Source organism: Electrona antarctica (assembly GCF_951216825.1).
Source record: "Electrona antarctica genome assembly, chromosome: 2".
Lineage (NCBI taxonomy): Eukaryota > Metazoa > Chordata > Actinopteri > Myctophiformes > Myctophidae > Electrona > Electrona antarctica.
The window spans coordinates 29,443,516-29,463,515 of record NC_136807.1 but is presented as its reverse complement, the minus strand read 5'-3'; the positions used below and the strand labels follow the sequence as shown (position 1 = coordinate 29,463,515).

The 20,000-nt window shown below is 43.4% G+C and overlaps 1 protein-coding gene across 1 annotated transcript in view; it reads right to left on the bottom strand.

Moving 5' to 3' along the window:
• Positions 1-20,000, bottom strand: part of LOC306932800 (cadherin-4-like) — a gene marked incomplete at its 5' end in the record, with an annotated part of 241,182 nt that overhangs the window by 131,807 nt on the left and 89,375 nt on the right. Inside the window, one exon of the mRNA XM_079514730.1 lies at positions 6,791-6,814. Within this exon, the coding sequence (XP_079370856.1) occupies positions 6,791-6,814 (24 nt within the window). The remainder of the gene's footprint in view (positions 1-6,790; positions 6,815-20,000) is intronic.

Here is a 20,000-nt window from a genome sequence, read left to right as displayed (position 1 = left end):
TGGCATCGAACAAACATGAGGAACAGCCACGCTTCTCGGGATTTGCAACTACAGTAATATAACAAACACCCTCATTTGAATGTTCATAGTATCTTGTAGTTAGCAGGCCTGACAAGTCTAACAACCTCTAAAATTAAGTGAATCCCAGAAAACCCAGAAAATATATTTCCAAGATGTCCCATCCAATTGCCAGCGGAGACTGTTTTCATTGTTCGAGTTTCCTTATTAAATGTTTTGTCTAACCTCTGTCTCGGTCAGAGAAACATTTCACTATCCATCCATCTTTAATAATTCAGAGACGTGGGGCCTATTTGTGCGGCAGTGTCTTTATCTCTATGTCTGCACTCAATAGCTCTAGTTGCAAGGTTTATTCTGGCTAACAGAAAAACGTTATCAGTCTCTTGTGTGCGATGATGGAGAGCCTTTCATGGCTGAGCTTGTTGCAGGCAACATTTCTACTTATTGCTTCGTGTACAGGTGATGGCACTTGACACAACCGCCTTCTCTCAAGCTCCGTGACAGAGATTTTAATTAAGCAGGCTGTGTGTGGGGTCCACAGCAAGCATGGAGATGTTGGCATTTAAAACCTGAGCTGGACCCTATTAACTGAATCTGGGTGTCATTAGTAGGATGGGGTCCACGATGACCCCTCTCATGTGGAACATGCACCTGAATAGGTCAAAAATGTGCCCCCTGCACCGCAGTGATCCGGTGAAGCACGAGCCACACATAGTAGTGAAGGATCCTAGCCGTGTTCATATACACTATACAATCTCAGCTATTACAGCTGCAGTGGGGGTGGAGGGTAGGGCCAATGAGAGGAGATGCTGCTTTTACATAGCAGTCTATAAGACTGGTATGTGAGACTTGGAGCAGTGGCCACACACTGGCAGAAGTGCGCACGCATTTCAATTAAGTGCTGTGTTTTTGGATTCACCAAGACCTAAACAGGTATTTCCACAAGAGGGTTAGGAGCCAGTGGGACACTATACTGTACACACTTCCCTGCACTCGAATGCACTCTCCACTGCACACATGCAGCGAGCTGTCTGTGGGCACAGAGAAGGATAACTTAATAGGCCTATGAGAAGAGTTTGAACTGATCAGAGATACATGTTGCAATGTTCAAAAAAGTTTTAAGATGTTGGCCTAAGTGAGTAATCTTCCATCATGCTTTTCAAGCTGAAAACGAGAAGCAAGCATCGATCATCACAGCATGTCTCTTGAATGGAATGTTTGGAGTTGTTTACAATCTGCTCATCAATGCGAGGGATAAATCTCTCTCATGAAGCCTGCACTTTTTTCTCTTTCCACCTTCCTGCATAGCGGGGATCAATAGCCAGATTGCTCGCTCTCTAAATCTATCTGTCATTAGTTTTGCTTCCAATCTCTTTGCTGTGCATACCCTTGATGTCATGTTTGAGTCATCAATCAAGGCTGAGAGGTGTTCTGTACAAAGTTTGACTCTTGTGTACGTACGTGTGCGTGCGCATGCATACAGTATGTGTGTACAGTATATGCATGCACTGGATGTAATCACATACTGTATCATATATGCATGTATCCTCATAGCGGGGGTCTGAATGTTTCATCTAATCATTAAACACTGTCAGGTTCCACTGAGCAGCACCATTGATTCTCTTCGGAGCGACACTGGGTCTGACTTCATTAGCCCTGTTAGTGCTAAGCTGCTTCACCCCGACTCACGCCAGGCTTAGCCTGCACACAGACGTAGAGATAATACATGCAGAGACAAAGGAAAGACTGCAAGAGAGGTGAAACAAAAGGACAGGCAGACACACAGGAGTTTAGAGAGGGTGCTGAAAATGTCCAATGCAAGGTGAGGAAGTGAGGAATAAAGAGAGGGATAAGGGGACAGAGCGTGTGAACCTGCAGCTTTCAGAGGCACAGGAAGGGACGAAGCTCAAAGTGCTGTTTGAACTGAAGAGGCTTTACACAGCATTTATTGCCATGAGCAACACAATCAATTAACTTGTGTTGTGATTAATCAATTATCACGCTGGCCCATTGACAGCCACAGTGCTTAACCAGCGTTCCCTCGCCAGGCTGATGTGTGTTGAAGAATTAGCATTGACCTTAGCGCATGCACATGCACCCGCTCTCACACACTAGTAATTTATGCTGCCACACGTTCATTTAAGCACGCAAAGATATGCACACCCCTCTTTGTTCCCTGCATATTTATTTTCCTCGCGTCCATCTGCTTTTCTACGCTCCAGTCCACCTTCTCTACTCAGCTCCCTCCCACCTCTCTTACACTTTCTTCATACTATCTCTCTCTCTCTCTCTCTCTCTCTCTCTCTCTCCTCTATCAGTGTATGGTGCCAGCAATGGCTTTTGGCTGGTTAAAGTACGCCCACAGGCCCTGGGGGATGGGCCATGACAGATGGGACTATGTGAAACCCTGATCCGATTCAGCGATTTGATATATTTATCGCTGGCATTTTGAAAATTAAATTAGAGGAATGTCTACTGGAGACTGTTTCTCCTGCACAAGTGCCATAAATATACTTCATTTAGCTTTGTGGGAACAGACTTGGGGTTTAGGAGGGGCAGTGGGTCAATATAGTGGTCTTTGAGGTGACTGATGGGGGATGGTTTGGGGAGTTCTCAGATGTAAGAAAGAAAGAAGGAAAAAAGAAAGATAGAAAAAAAGAAAGACATTTGAACGCTTTAATTTATTGTCATTTCTGGGAATTTAAGAAAATGTGTATTGAATGTGCTGGTTAATTTGCTCCGAACGCAATGCCAGTTTTGGGGAGCACTACTGGCCAATCACAGACGTTAATAGCTTTCAAAAGAACATCCAGTTTTCTGGTAGACGTTCCCCTTTAGCGCAGTGACAGAAACGCAAAGCGGTCTCTGTGTTTGTACAGTATGTGGAAATTACCGGATTTACGTACACTAGGCGGGCACACACACTTAATCCTGTAGCAAAGGCTTCATACCATTTGTGATACTTTTGCACCAAAAATTTAAGGTGAAAGGTTTTCATATAGTAATAAGGCACATTAACGTATTTGGGTAAAGATAGTTTTGCAAAAGATTCCAAATAGAATAAATGCCTTCACTGAAAAGCCCCTCAACAGCACCTCCTGTAGCTAGAACATGTCGTTCATCATTGCAGCTAAAAACCTTCAGAACACAGACAGAAAACAATTGGCCAGTGTTTTGCACGCAACACGTTTAAGGACCATCCATCCATCTTCAACCGCTTATCCGTAGTCGGGTCGCGGGGGCAACAGCTCCACCAGAGAGGTCCAGACTTCCCTCTCCAGAGCTACATTAGTACATGTAACTTCCTCCTGGGGGATCCCGAGACATTCCAAGGCCTGCAGTGAGTCGATATGTTTCTTCCAACTGCGCCTAGGTGCCGGGGTCTCCTCCCAGTGGGACCTAGGGAGACGCCCGAGAGGCATCCTAACCAGATGCCCGAACCACCTAAGCTGACTCCTTTCCAGGCGAAGAAGCAGCGACTCTACTCCGAGTCTCTCCAATAACAAATATATTTTTCAAAAACAGCAATAAAAAGCCACTTTAATGTTGGATTATAATGAGATCCAATATTCATCATGACAGAAACGGCAAAGGTTATTCAACCACTCGAGTACTTAAATATGTGCAGAATCTCTCAAAGACAGTGCTTGTACTCGACCTGTGAATTCATTTGACATTTTACAGAAACCTCCCACTGTCAAGTGGGCTCTTGAAGGATCGATTTTGTGGGTAGTTGACATTGCCAAAGCACACAAACCATCACGCACGCACGCACGCACACACGCACACACACACAGTGAATAATGGAGAAGGATGGCTGGCTGTGCTCATTTATACACAGTGAGTTATAGCTGACTTTAAAGGTGTGCCAACACCATTGGTACATGGAGCCTTGAGCAGAGGATAACGTGTATGAATCCTGTTTCTCTGTGTGTGTGTGTGTGTGTGTGTGTGTGTGTGTGTGTGTGTGTGTGTGTGTGTGTGTGTGTGTGTGTGTGTGTGTGTGTGTGTGTGTGTGTCTGTGCGTGCGTGCGTGCGTGCGTGCGTGCGTGCGTGCGTGCGTGCGTGCGTGCGTGCGTGCGTGCGTGCGTGCGTGCGTGCGTGTCCATGTGCATGCGTCGTGTATGTTCGTGTGTGGGACAGTGCTTGTCAAGTTGTGTTTCTCTGTATCTGGTCATCATGAATTGGTTAACAGCGTACAAGGAACATATCTGACAAGCATGAGGAAGAGAGACACTCAATGAAGAAAAAGTGGAATGTCCGCACTCAAGTTCTTGAGAAGTTGAGAAAAGCCTGGAGGGGCGAAACGTTGTTATTGTAGGTTGAAATAAAAAAGACGGGGAGCAGAATTATATTGTGTGCGGACTTTCCACTTTTTCTTCATTTAATCATTTTTTGGGTCCAGAAAAACGGCATATCGTTTTCCTCTTTTACAGAAGAGGCACGCGTGCACACACACACACACACACACACACACACACACACACACACACAAAATGTGTTTTGTGCATGCATGCATTCATGTTCGTGTGTGTGCGCGCGTGCATGCATTCACAGACTGTGGCATGGTCTTATTTATCTCCCTCTCCTTCAGAACCATAAGGGAGAGCAGTTCTAGAGAGATGATGAACGCCACGCCAGCCTCTGCTCGCCGTCCACATTCATCAGCCCGAGAGACGCAGGCAGTCCACATCACTTACCTTTATAGACCCCGTCTGACAGCACAGCACGCTGCATAGTCATCACGTATATGGGCCTCGCCATGACGTGTGCAACGCTCGGCTTATCCATGTGTGTGTGTGTGTGTGTGTGCGTGCGTGCGTGCGTGCGTGCGTGCATTCGTGCGTGCGTGCGTGCGTGCGTGCGTGCGTGCGTGCGTGCGTGCACACGTGCACACGTGCCTTTTGTGTGTTCCTGTATGTGTGAGTGTGAGCTACAATTTACAATATTATATTAATTACATATTGGGAAATGGTAAATGGTGCATTTATATAGCGCTTTTATCCTAAGCGCTTTACATAGATTAGACATTCATAGACATTCACATTCATACAACGATGGCGGAGGAAACCATGCAGAGCAATTAGGGGTTCAGTGTCTTGCTCAAGGACACCTCGACACTAGCTCTGGGGGAGCCTGGGATCGAACTGGGAACCTCAATATTATGTTCTCGTATGATAAGCAGCAGGGTATCAAAGAGAGTTTAGCAAATAGAAACTCATCAGGGGATTCTCCAATAGTCTGCTCACACTTTGCAATAACACTACTGGAGTCTGCGGAACCATTGCCAACCACTCCTGAATGAAGTGTCTGGTGCTGGGCCTGGTGAGAGCAGGAGTGGACCTGGTGAGACGTAGGAGGGGCTTTTATTGATGTGTAGCTCTACACATTATCACACAGTACGTTTTCGTTTTAAGGAAGTAATTCAAATGTAATTTTTATGGACTTTTGATATAAAAATACACAAATAAAATCCCAGGTATGCCCATATGATGAGCACGGATATGGTCTAAAAGTGTGATTTTTGTTTTCATTTCACTACACCTTTAAAGAGGTTGTAAGCGGCTCAGTGCATCCTACACCTGCATACTGCCACAGGGAACAGTACAAGACCACAGGGAACAGTGCATCCTACACCTGCATACTGCCACAGGGAACAGTACAAGACCACAGGGAACAGTGCATCCTACACCTGCATACTGCCACAGGGAACAGTACAAGACCACAGGGAACAGTGCATCCTACACCTGCATACTGCCACAGGGAACAGTACAAGACCACAGGGAACAGTGCATCCTACACCTGCATACTGCCACAGGGAACAGTACAAGACCACAGGGAACAGTGCATCCTACACCTGCATACTGCCACAGGGAACAGTACAAGACCACAGGGAACAGTGCATCCTACACCTGCATACTGCCACAGGGAACAGTTCAAGACCACAGGGAACAGTGCATCCTACACCTGCATACTGCCACAGGGAACAGTACAAGACCACAGGGAACAGTGCATCCTACACCTGCATACTGCCACAGGGAACAGTTCAAGACCACAGGGAACAGTGCATCCTACACCTGCATACTGCCACAGGGAACAGTACAAGACCACAGGGAACAGTGCATCCTAAACCTGCATACTGCCACAGGGAACAGTACAAGACCCCCAGAGTGTGCGGTCAGGCTGTCTGGCCCCATGATCAAAACAACTTGCTCATACATCCCTGTAAACAGCACATGGGCATACATACATCTCTGCCGGCTACATCTTCCCAAAGGCCTACTATATGCAAAACAAACTCTTCCAACCTCGCATTAACAAACAAACAGAAGGACTGATTGGTGTGAGCATAGTCTACAGAAAACAAAAGACGAATGCAGACTGCCTATAATCACCCAATTGCAGGATTCATTCCATCTCTAGGCTTCAGTATGTGTGACTGCGTGACATTGTAATCAAAAAGATTGTTCCGTAACACCAACGCTGAATGACTAAATTTAAGATATCAATCAAAACCACAAAATGCATTTGATCTCAGCTCGCATGTACACGCACGCACGCACGCACGCACGCACGCACGCACGCACGCACGCACGCACGCACGCACGCACGCACGCACGCACACACGCACTCACACACACACAGACACACACACACACACACACACACACACACACACACACACACACACACACACACACACACACACACACACTGTGTTGGCAGGGAGGACTAGACTCAGGTGCATGCTTGATTGTGTATTGTATCTTACCTTTTTGTGATGATACTGTGTTATCTGGGGAGAGAGAGAGAGAGAGAGAGAGAGAGAGAGAGAGTTAGGAGCTGCAAAGCTGTTGTCCAGCAAGCAGTAAATAAAATGCAGGAGATACGACAGTCCCTGGTAGTGATTTACAAGGAGGGAACATGGGGCATTGCACACAACCAGGGGCTTCTCTCATCTCAATCCTGCAGGAAAAAAATATCAACTTTGCCACGTTCAGCACCCCGCCCAGTTGCCCACATACTCATGTGGTCTTTTGAGGATGGCAGATTGCCCCCATTCAACAGGGCAAGACAAAAGACAGCATCCTGAAACAAAAACTGAATGGAAGTGAAGTGAAGTGAAGTGAAGTGAATAGAAACTCACATACTGTTGTTGTTAGGGGAGGAAGACAGCACTGTAGTTTTCTCAGGCAATGATTTCTGCATTTCATGGGTTTCATCTTCGCTAACAACAATGGCTTAGATTTGGAAGCTATTGCTAATGTGAATTTGTATGGCGTTTTTCTATGGTCACGTGTCCCCTAACATCCTGTGGGTTTGCTTAATATGTAAATCAAAACAATTTACCTATACAGGTGGCCCAGTGGCAGAGGCTGATGCAAGACAAGCTAAAGCTACCCAAGAAAGGATGATCCTAAAGTACAGCTTCAGGACAAATGAGCAAAGCAGAGATCATAACATTCTTTCAACTGTTTGACCTTTGCTTCTCTTCAGTTTAATTTGATCACCCTTCTCCAAAAAGTGGTATAGTTTCACTGAGCGGATATATTTTTCATAGAGTTAAACAAGAAGTTTCTTATGAATATAACCCAACCATGAATTGATTCCCTAAATAAACAACTGTGCAATGGACTTGTGTATTAATGTTGATGTCTACAATCTCTATTGCCCATTTAAATTGAGTCTAATGACGTGTTATTATTTGTATTATTTCAAGCCATTACTTGGAGTGCCAACATAAAGGGAAATGAGGACACAACTGTCAAATGGCATAAACTGTGTGATGGCCTACATTTTATTCACCTTACCCCCTTGTGGCAAAGCTTCTATGCTTCAAAGCATACCTAATTGCATTATTATTACAATTTGTTGTTAATTAAAAAAGAATCGAGTTTTTATGTTGTATTTAATTGTTATAATCATTACTATATTTTTCTCTTTTTTTTGTCAAGGATTTTTTTTAAATGAGGCAAGGGGCAAGCTCAATAATTTGAATTATGTATGTGCATTTTTTTTGTATGCCTGTACCTGTGCCTTTCATCTAAAAATGAAATAAAAATGTATTAAAAAAAAAAAAAAGATTACCTAATTGCACACACAGCAACAGTGGGTGCTAGGCAAAAAAAAACGTATATTAAAAGAGGTAGAGCTCGCACACCATCTTCCAAGTAAAGGATTACTTTATTAATAATGCAAGGTTTCGATCCTCACAGGTTCAAGGTTCAAGGTTGTACTTTCATCAGGTCAGTATGAGCTTCAAGGCAGGATGCACACTGCTGCCTTTTTATTTTATTTTTAGCAGCGTTTTTTCCAATGTAGGTTTTTCTCTACATAACACTAATAACACAGAGGCATTGGTAGTGAATCAGCTTTCTCTCCATCTCTCACAGAACAACCTGCTGGATCCCAACCAGTCAGGATTCAAACCGGCCCACTCCACGGAAACTGCACTGCTTGCAATTGTAAATTGTAGTGAAAGAAGGGTCGGACGTGACTACCATTGACAGGACAGTAAAGAATAAATGGAGATGTTTTGATTTGATTTGATAAGAAGAACATGTGTGTACTAACATCACAATACTAATGCCATTTACAACAGGCCATCATAGATCAGTAAACAAAAGACAATAAATAGATATAAATAGATAAATACAGCACTATATTAACTTGCCTATCAGCCACTTTGTCAACATATTTTTTTTAAATGTTCAAAGACTGGGCAAATTTAATTTCCTTTGGGATTTTGTTCCAATCCTCCACCCCTGTATATTTAAAGCTTCTACCTACTTTATGTTTTAGGTTTGGTGGTTTAAGATGAGCTACACTAGCGCCCTTGTGTTCAAACTATGGAACTGGTTAACATACGGGAAGTAACCTTTAAAATATTTTGGGCATTGTTCTTTTAAAGTTTTATAGACCATAATGAGTCTCAGTTGTTGTATTCCACTGGGAGCCAATTTAATTCTCTAAAATGGTTAGCGCCAATGTGTGTTCTTGGGGAGAGATAAAGGACTACCCTCATTAGTTTATTTTGTGATGTCTGTAGTTTGGTACTTTGGTATTTTTAGATAAGCCGCTGTACCAGGTTAGGCAGATGTAATCAAAGAGACATTGTACTAATGCTGAGGCCAGTGTCCTCATAGTGGTTCTATCTAGAAATTTGGCAATCCTAGCTAGGAACTTAGTCCTTGTGTGGATCTTGCCAATAACTGAGTGGGCCATCAGTTCACTAGACATGTTCTGATCTAGTGTGCAACCTAAATATGCAACAGATTTTTTCTCCTGGAGAGAAAAGACTGAAAAGTTGGTTACCTCTCTTAAGTTGTGCTTGGAAGCAAAAACAATACATTCAGATTTACCCAAATGCAAGGATAACTTGTTTTCACTTAACCAGCTGTTGACTTTTTTTAGCTCGTTTTCTATAGCGGCTAACTGATTCTAGGCACTCACCTGTCACCAGTAAAGCAGAATCATCTGCATACAAAAATAAAGGACATGAACAGGCTGCATCCATGTCGTTAATATACAACAAAAATAATAAAGGCCCTATTATACTTCCTTGCGGAACTCCACATGTGAGTCTTTTAGGCTCCGAGAGCAACCCACCTGTTTCGACCATTTGAAAAGGTAAGACTCTATGAAAGACAGAGCCTCACTTTTGAAACCTATCGCCTTTAATTTATATAGTAATATCTTGTGATTGACTGTGTCGAAGGCCTTCTGAAGGTCCAGCATGACCATCCCACAGTACTTGCCTTTGTCAACTTCCTTTTTTATCATGTCTGCCTGTCTAAAACCCGACTGTAAGTCATACAAAAATTAAAAATGATTTACATCATTTGAAATCTGGTCGTGAATACTGTAACTCTTTCAAATATTTTACTGAGAATGCTTAAAATAGATACTGGCCGGTAATTACTTACTTCATCCTAATGGGCTTTAATTGGGACCAAATGAAACACTGCCCTGACATTTTTGCACTGGCACACCACACCTGTATGGGCAACCTTTGTGAGAGTAACAAACTTTTTCTGTCAAAAAATAATTAAATCCTACCTGTTATGTGGTGTAATCCACTTTATTTTGTAGAACTCTTTAGAACTTTTAGATTTAGAACTCTAGTGACTTCCATTATTCCTGATTTAATCTTTTGGACACTGCCAAGCAATGATCCATATGGAGAAAATTCCATAACTTCAAAGTGCGTCTGTGCTAGTCAGAATGGCAGGGTCCAACATACTTAAATAGCAGATATACAAGCTCACAACGCATAGCATTTGTGAAACGCTGTGAGCTTGCAGATCTGCTATTTACTGCGCATGACACCGGCATGCAACAAAGTATAGCTGAGGAGGCTAACACTTCGCTGTCGGGTTACATTCAGCGGCTCGTGGCGGCACTGTGCCAATATTCATTCTGAGCAGCGGAAATGATTTGGCTGGGGATGGATGCTTGGTAGTTTGGAGAGATCGACTAGCAAGTATATGCTGCGTTTTGACGACTTCAGTCATGTCATTCACACGCGGCCATGGCTACATATACCCCCTCACCCCTCATTCGGATCTGCACTGATCTCATAAATGACCCATATGGAATCCTCAAGCCGGAAATCTGTCGCCACGACAGATAACTTGAATCCCTGTGAACTGGTGGTATTGGTGGAACACAGCTGGTACATTGCAGAGTCAGAGCAGCCAAGTGTACTCTTGCTTATCGCTCATTGTGAGTCAAACCGTCACGGTTTGATCGAATTACTGTAAACTTCCGGAGGGAACAGTCTGTCAATGACCTCTTGAAGTTGTGACCTCCCAGTGGTGTGCTCTGGGAATAGAAATTGGGTTGGATTCTATTCCTGTCACCATGAGGTTTGAAACCATCACCAGCGAATCACCACTTCTTCAAGACAAATGGAAGCCATATATTATCGTTTGAGTGTGTGTGCATTCATGTGTGACACCTGGGTGTGTGAGAGTGCCTGCAAGGTACATTCAATTATTTGCGTATGTGTGTCCAATTAATGCATGGAAAAAAACTGTGTGCGTGCGTGCGTGCGTGCGTGCGTGCGTGTGTCCACTGTCCAATGCATGGAAAAGAAAACCTGATGTGCTGCTTGTGTGTGTGTGTGTGTGTGTGTGTGTGTGTGTGTGTGTGTGTGTGTGTGTGTGTGTGTGTGTGTGTGTGTGTGTGTGCGCACGCACGTGCATACGTGTGTGTGTGTGTGTGTCTGGGCATGGGATGGGGGGGTCGAGGGGATGCATGAATACGGCTGTCTTTGGATGATAAACTACTATTCATACATCGACACTAATGTAATTAGGATTAATTCCTACACTTTAGCTTGTCTTCTCTTAATCACACTCATTTATAGTCATTGACAGCCCATCAGTCACATTTATGAACTCACAAAGCTGGTTGACTGGTGACCCCTGGGCGGTGCATGGTGACCCTCCACATACATGGGTGTAAATGACTGTAGTGTGACAGATCATCAGAGGTGAGTCTAACCAATGACGGAGGAACTGTCTATTGCAGCCTATAGTGTTTTCACACAAAGAGCTTTAATAAGTCTCCCTGAGGAAGTAAATCCCCGCCGAATCTATATCTAACTAGAAAAGGTGCCCTTCTGGGCACAGGTCTCCACCAGGAGGATAGGACTGTGTGAGATGTTTGGCAAAATGTTTAGGAGTAATATAAACATGTTTGCCTTTGATGGCAATTGGATGACTTGAGGCATTTTGTTCCAAAAATGTGTTTTGCAAAAATCAACCTGTTGGTGGCGCTATAACAGGCCAATGTGAAAAGGGTGGGATATATTCCTCAGCCTAGTAAGAAAATGTGTGAAAGATTTCACGTAAATTGCATGCTGCGTTCATGATTTGAGGCTTTTGTTCAAAACGGGGCAATCTTGCAAACTGTGAAAGCCAATTATAGCCAATTAGGATGGAATATGAAATATCGGACAGATCCGACTTGACCACATGACCATAGAGATACTGTGTAACGATTTGTGAGATTTTTGGACAGAATCTGGAGGAGTAATATCAAAAAATGTGTTTTACAAAAGTCGGCCTCCTGGTGGCGCTATAAAAGGCAGATGCGGAAAATGCAGGTCAAAGGTTTGTCCTTGGCCTCTAGGGAGTGTGCATGCAACGTTTCACGCAGATCGGTGCAGTTTTAGGTAAAAAATGTGAAAAGCTGCCTCATGGTGGCGCTATAACAGGCCGTTTTGGAAAATGCGGGGCAGAGGTTCATCGTTGGCATCCAGGGAGTGTGTGTGCAAAGTTTGGCATCGACCAGGTTAACGGTGCCGGAGATTAGCTGGTAACAGACGGACGGAAGGACGGACGGACACACACACACACGGACGGACGGACACACACACACACACACGGACGGAGTGCAAAACATACTCTCTCCCCATGCCTTCGGCCTGGTGGAGACAAATATTACTGCTTTGATAAGCATTTGTATTACTGGAGAGTATGATTAGCTACAATGCTTCGGCTTTAGTCATGGTTTCTCAACTGTGCTGAAGCACATCTACATTCCTTATCAAGGCCTTCTTGCTCACATAGCGGTGGCTTTTGTAGAAGTGCCTAGCTTATGAAGACAGATGTAGCTTGTATTTCCTTGTGCTCTCTCTGCCATTTGCTTTGCAGAGTCGGCACGCTTGTTAGGGCAGGTAACAAGCTACGGTGAACCTGCTATGTTGGGTCATGGAACTCGGAGATGGGTGTTGCTTTTTTCACCGCATATCCAAAAAGAAAGGTCAGTAGCACTGTTATTCTAGCTCTGACAGCAGGTGATTGGCACAAACAGGAAAATGCCACCTTGGCCAGCGAGCTCCAAATTACAGTGCTGATGAAAGTTCACTGCTAGCTAGAGACAAGAACTGTAGACAGATAAATTGGCAATTCTTGCCACGTCCTTGGTTCATTATTTTTGTATCTTTAATGTACAGTAAGTATGTGTATACTGTAGCTGCTGCAAGGTTACAGAGGACAGCTTCTGCACGATGTTAGCGAAAGGCTTGTTCATTCACATGCACGCATACATGCATGCAGGCAGGCACGCGCGCAGGCACGCACACGTGCACACGCACACACACGCACACACACACACACACACACACACACACACACACACACACACACACACACACACACACACACACACACATACACACATTATATAGGAAGTACTCATATGTTTTGCTTCTGTTCCTGAAACTTTGAAGTATTTTCCGTTATAAGTCCTACTACTCAATAATTTATAATGAATGAATAACAATATATCTATAATGTAACAGTTAAAATTATTTATCATTACTCTAAATATACAGTACACTATCATGACATTTATGACATTGATAATGCTGATCCATCCTTTATTCTTGCCACATCTCTCTTGTTTGTTTACTTTTGTCATATTTGCTATTTGTTAGGTTGATTTGGTTGTTGTAGTTGTTTCTGTTTTATTGTCAAATGTTGTTGTTTTGCCTATAGGCTATACAGTACATTGTAGCATTGTGTGTAGGACCCCCTCGAAAATGACATGCTAAGCATTAATATACCCTTATTTCATAAACCTCTAAATAAATCTGTCTTTTAGCAAAACAAACACAATGCATATGTCTTATTTTTATTTTATTTCACTGGGGAAAAACTAAATAAATTATTCATTAGGTATTACTTTAAATGTATGACTGCATGGAATAGACCACATTCAGGTTTTAATTAGCCCGCGCTAGGCTGTGTGTAGCGAACGCTCATCCACTAGTGCACTGGGACAGAGCCTTCTTTCTCATTATGTACTAATGACTTGTCTATTAATGAAAATGGAAAGCATTTATTTTGTGAGCACAAAGGGTTCAGCTGGATTAATTACTGCACTACAGCAGCAAAATGAAAACAGAAAGTGCCACATCGGTCTTGTGAGGCACATAAACCATTAACCAACTGTTATCAAGGCCTGGCCCAAAACACTACAGCTGCACATGAGTATTTTTTCAGTTTTTTACAGATTATTAAAGTGCAGAATGTAAGCTGTATGCATACAGTATGCATACAGTACACACAGTATAAACTATATACTGTACTGTGTATAAATATATCTTCATCCTGTTAGCTGAACGCCAAAAAGTATGACCTTTATTCTCTCCCAAAGCCCACACAGTCAATACCAATATCAGTCACGTGGGAGTTCTATAATTAAATCTATTTGCAAAATGATAACCAGAGTCAGCCTATATGAGTTTTCTATTCCCTGAGAAACAGGGAATTGCTGTGGATGTTTGGCATCCTCAGCAGATGGTCCCTGATCAGATATTAGAGGCTGGGCAGTGGAATTGTCTGGCCGTGGGCACTCTGCCCCGTGTGGGGGCTTACATCACCTGTGCAGCCTCCATCTCATCCTCTGGGTCCAGAGCTCTGTCTCCGCAGCACCAGATGGAAAGTCTCATGTGAGCCTCTGGAGAGTCTCTGGAGGCTTTGGAGATGAGACAGACTCCTGTCCTTCAGCCTCCAGATAATCTGGGCTGTCCAAGCTCACACATATTACGTACCTTTCTGTTTACTTTCATTGGCTTTAATTAGCTTCACATGAATTGATGAATGACATGCATCACAGTTAACCCATTTTGGGCGGGAACCCCTTTTGGTGTTTTAAACATTATGTTATAATTTAGCTATTGAAAAATAGCAGATCTACAAGCTCATAGCGCGAAAATATTTAATCTACAGCTTGGGAGTCGCACGCACGCACGCACGCACGCACGCACGCACGCACGCACGCACGCACGCACGCACGCACGCACGCACGCACGCACACACGCACACACGCGCACACACACACACACACACACACACACACACACACACACTGTCTGTCTGTCTATCTCTCCCTCCACTAACCCTACAGCAGTGAGAAACAGTTAAGATTATTTATCCTCCTCCTGTGACAGTGGCAGTAGGATGTGACCTTCAATTAGAGTGGCTCCCCATCAGTCATTGCAGCCATCCCACCAATCGGAGGGGAGAGATAGGACCCCCACCCACCCACCCACCACTCTACAGAACCAACACCTGTCACAGCAGGACACAGCTCATTGCTCTTATCCTTGACAAAAACCTGTTGCCAGACAGACAGACAGACAGACAGACAGACAGACAGACAGACTGACTGACTGACTGACTGACTGACTGACTGACTGACTGACTGACTGACTGACTGACTGACTGACTGACTGACTGACTGACTGGCAAACAGAAAGACAGACAGCTCATTTACAGAATGGAGTGTGTGTGCGTGCGTGCGTGCGTGCGTGCGTGCGTGCGTGCGTGCGTGCGTGCGTGCGTGCGTGCGTGCGTGCGTGGGTGCGTGTGTGCGTGCGTGCGTGTACATGGGGCGTACAAGTGAGAGAGAGAACAAGAGACAGGGAGGCAGATATAAGAAGAAAATGAATTAATCAGACCACTGATAAAAAATGAAATGAACAAGGCATAGAGAAAACAATAATGGTCCTCTGATAGACGGCTGGCCCATCGTTTTATGTCTTCATCCCCAGAGGCTTTATTAAATATTAACAAACAGCATCATGACCTGAACACATAATATTCAGGTCACACATAATGAAATGTGTAGACGCACCAATCCCTGCTCCCTCAAAAAAGCACAAAGATATTTGTTGTTATAGAGTCTTATGGGAATTAATCATATTCACGGTGTTAAACCTGTTATCACAAGCTCAAATTAAACTGTGCCAGCTTGTGCAAAAACTATAGAGAGGCAAAGCTTTTAGGCAAATGGCAGTTGAGTAAACTAAAATGGCATTGTTGAAAGTCACTTCAATAATAGCTGAAAGCCATTACAACATTGTAATTAACGAGGTTGCTGGAATTGTAATTACCCCCCTCATATTGCTCATGGCAACAAGCAGAGTCTTAAAAAAAGAAAAGTCGAGGAACCCGGGAGGATGAGGCACTGCATAAAAAGTTTAACAAAAGTGAGTGTAAGGGGAACTGGAAACCTGACAGAAACCTAATAAATAACTGTGGATGAAAGAGACAGACTGCAACTACTGTATTAATATTAAGCTGGTTTCACTTCGATGCTGCTGGGGCAGGAATGAGAGACCGCTAACATTAATGCTCTTAGAGCCATATGCAAATAAACTAAACAAAAAAACAATAGACAATAATCAATCCAGTGATTGAAATGGGAACAGTCAAAGTTGACAGAGTCAGATGACAAAAGCATGATAGATTGTGAACAAATAAAAAGCACAGAGGAATAGAAAACAAACAGTGCAACACACTGGACGTGCACTGGAAGTGTTTAAGGAGATTTGAGTCCTGTTTGATCTTCTAAAATCCTACCAGCTTTAGTCATTTTGATCAACAGCACTGTTGACAGTGCAAATCCACCTTTCCCCACCTACATTTAAGCTGACGTGAGCTGTGTTTGCTGAGTTGTAGCGGGTGAAAGAGGCTGGAGGAGTCAGTGCTGAATGAGTGATGGTCGTCACACACAGCAAGGTTCCCAACAGCCAACAGGTCTCCATGGAGATAAAAGCCAACTGACTAGGGCCGTCACGATTATGACATTTTGCTTGACGATTTACCCAACTCAACCTTCTCCCAATCTAGCGTTGAGAAGGAAGGAGGTTAATCTGCACTGCCACCACCAGCGAGTCCAATGGGGGGTTCTCCCTAAACTAATTTTACACATTAAAGGGACACTTCACCCTTTTTGCCAAAAAATATATATCAATGACGTTTATAAGATTTAGAACACTTTCCTGGCGTTATTTTGTGTGTAATCTCTGGTTTTAGATATTAGGGGTTAGGGTTAGGCTCCCAGCAGCCATCGTGGACGCCATCTTGAAAACGATGCCTTTCTAGTTGTTTGTTTTTTGTAAGAATTTAGTATGTTATTTAGCATACCCAATAGTAACATAATCCATTGACAAATCTCTTCTATCAATTATTTGGGGTTTCAACCATATACTGACATATCTAATAGTGGTTTCATTGCAAACCGACCACTAGGGAAGAGCTAAATTAGTTTGCGATGCCATGCATCAAAAAGTAGTTACCAAGTGCATAATATGATTTTTTACATATTAAATCCCAGTTTATAGGCATCTTAGGCATTTTATCTCATTTTAGCCACCGTGAAAGCCATCTCGAAAACGATGCCTTTCTGGTTGTTAGTTTTTCCTACAATTTTAGTATGTTATTTAGCACACCCAATAGTAACAGAATCCATTAAAAAATCTCTTTTATCAATTATTTTGGTTTACAACCACAGCTATACGTATCTAATATTTGAGTCTTGCACAGGCTTTTTGAAAACCTTATACCCATACCTAACACCACGCCAAAATTCAAAAACTAGTCACCAAAAATCTTGGTGATTTCTTACGAGTCCGTCCCCTGCTATGCTGATAAATGTTTGCTGCCTTTTTAGATGTAACCTTTGTGATGCAACAGAAATGTCTTGCTTCTCGTCAACTTCTTTGGTGGCATTTGTGACGTCACAACTGTTAGATGACTGAGACCTATTTTTAAAAGTTTCACATTGCAGCACCTGATTCCCCTTCAACCTAGTTAGCTCAGGTACATTGACAAATACAATCCTGTAAGTGTCCAGAAACAGATGCGGGGATTCAAATACGTCATCAGGTCTTTGTATTTGCGCTGAATTCTATCTGACTCACAACAAAGCACAACCATACAGTAGCCTATTTCGGCAGTGTGTCGTTCCTGTGACGGGGTGGGGCCTTCTGGCTACAGAACCATTGATATCCCAGCGCGGCACTCAGGCAGCAGACGGGAGGGTAATGAGGAGGCAAATATGATTAAAACCATCTCCTCAGGCTGCCGCGGACCTGCCATTAAACCAGCAGACAACTCCTCATGCCTAATCCATCACACTGCTTAGCTCCCACGGAGAGCCAAGGTGGCAAGTACACTGTTGGTGAAAAATGCCTCTCCCCTCTTAAAACATCACTACCACAACTAATATGGGAGGCGAACGCCACTGAGCAGCCACCTGAGTGTAAGCCTGGTTGTACAGTAATCCCATTAAACCATATTTCTTTAGTCTATGATTAATACACCCCCCCCCCCCCCCCCCCCTCCCAAACACACACAGGCATGCACGCACATTACTGCAGGGCTGATAAATGCCATCATTAAAATCCTCAAAGATCATAGTCACCTCACCCATGGACTGTATCAGATGCTGCCACGTGGAAAGTGTATACATGCAGCCATAAGGCCACTGGCAGCAGATTGATAATCAGGCAGAAAGTAAAGAAAAATAAGCTTGGGAAAATCTAATACCCACTCATAGATGTAGGTTTGTTTCTCTGCCCACATCCCAGATTTTTTCTACAGGCAGGTGTTTGGGTGAATTTCACCCGTGTTTAGTGATAGCTCAACAAACCACTAGCAAACCCAGATTCAGCTAAAACAAGGGATTCAATTAATTCGCTCCTATGCCACTAAAATGTGGAATGCCTTACCAACAGCCATTAAGACATGTGAATCCCTTGACTCCTTCAAAACCACTCTCAAAGAGCACCTACGGACGGCTGCAATTTCCCCCCACCCCCTTTTTCCCCATACTGTACTTGTTTTTCCATTTTTACTTTTTGATTATGATGATTTCATGTTTTTATAGAAGTGTATATAGTTTACTTGTACGTATCTTAATGTTCTAAAGAATTGAAAATGGTGGACCCTGTTGTAAACAAGTGTAATTGTTAATCATGGTGTCATCCACAGTAACAGTTTTGTATTGACTTGTGCTTTCATTGAAATGTACCCATTCTGCATACTGTGAAATAAAAATGTCAATCAATAGAGAACACAACACGCCTGCACGCACACGCGCGCGCGGACACACACTCACACACACACACTCTTAACAGAACTGCATTTAAATTAAAACTATTTACTGGACAATATACAACCAACCAACCAACCAACCAACAAAGAGGCTTGGTTTGATTGTTAAGACATGAATTACAACCAATAAAGAAATGTTTACTTTATCAAAGCATCCTTCTCCTAACAAAGCCAACTACTGCAAGTCTGCAACTGAAAATAATGGCAGTTTTGTCACTTGGGAGTTTTTGAACCACTGGTGTTGTTTTAACTCTCTCAAAAACAACTCTCTACACACAGGCAGGTGCAAGCACTGTAATATGGATGCTGCCTTGGTACAACCACATTGCATTTTCTTTGTTGGAATCTTGTTTTGGTTCGAACGTAACGTGAAGCCTCCCTTTGAGCAACAATGTTTTGGTGAGTCTTGCACTGGCTTCACCCACGGATAAATACTTTCCCAGTCCTTGTAACTGCATTTCCTTTTCTTTGTCGTGGGCTTAGTTTCTTCCCTTTTCTCGCCATGTTTCTTCCATCACAATTTTCTAACTTGTGCTGTGTTTCGTGTGTTGTGTTGTGTTGTTTTGTTCACTAAACTAGCCCTCTGTGCCCGGCTGTTTGATTGACAGCCAAATGAGGCGAGCCAATCCTATATTCCTACCTATTACTCTGCCTACGCACGCATGCACGCGCACGCGCGCGCGCACACACACACACACACACACACACACACACACACACACACACACACACACACACACACACACACACACACACACACACACACACACACACACACACACACACACACACACACACACACACACACACACACACACACACACACAATTCCTCCTCTGTACCAACAACCAATGCAGTCACATATTCAAACACTCAAATTGAATTGACAAAATAGCATGGTTTGTGGATGAACATTTTGGATTATTGTGCAAAGCATGTAGGACAATAATCAGCAGGAAGACATGCAGGGAGCATCGCCGATGGAGAAATGAAGCATCCTGTGCCTCAGGCCCTTTTAAATGAGCCCAGTAGAGCAGCTGAAAGATGCTGAAGATGTGAGGAGGA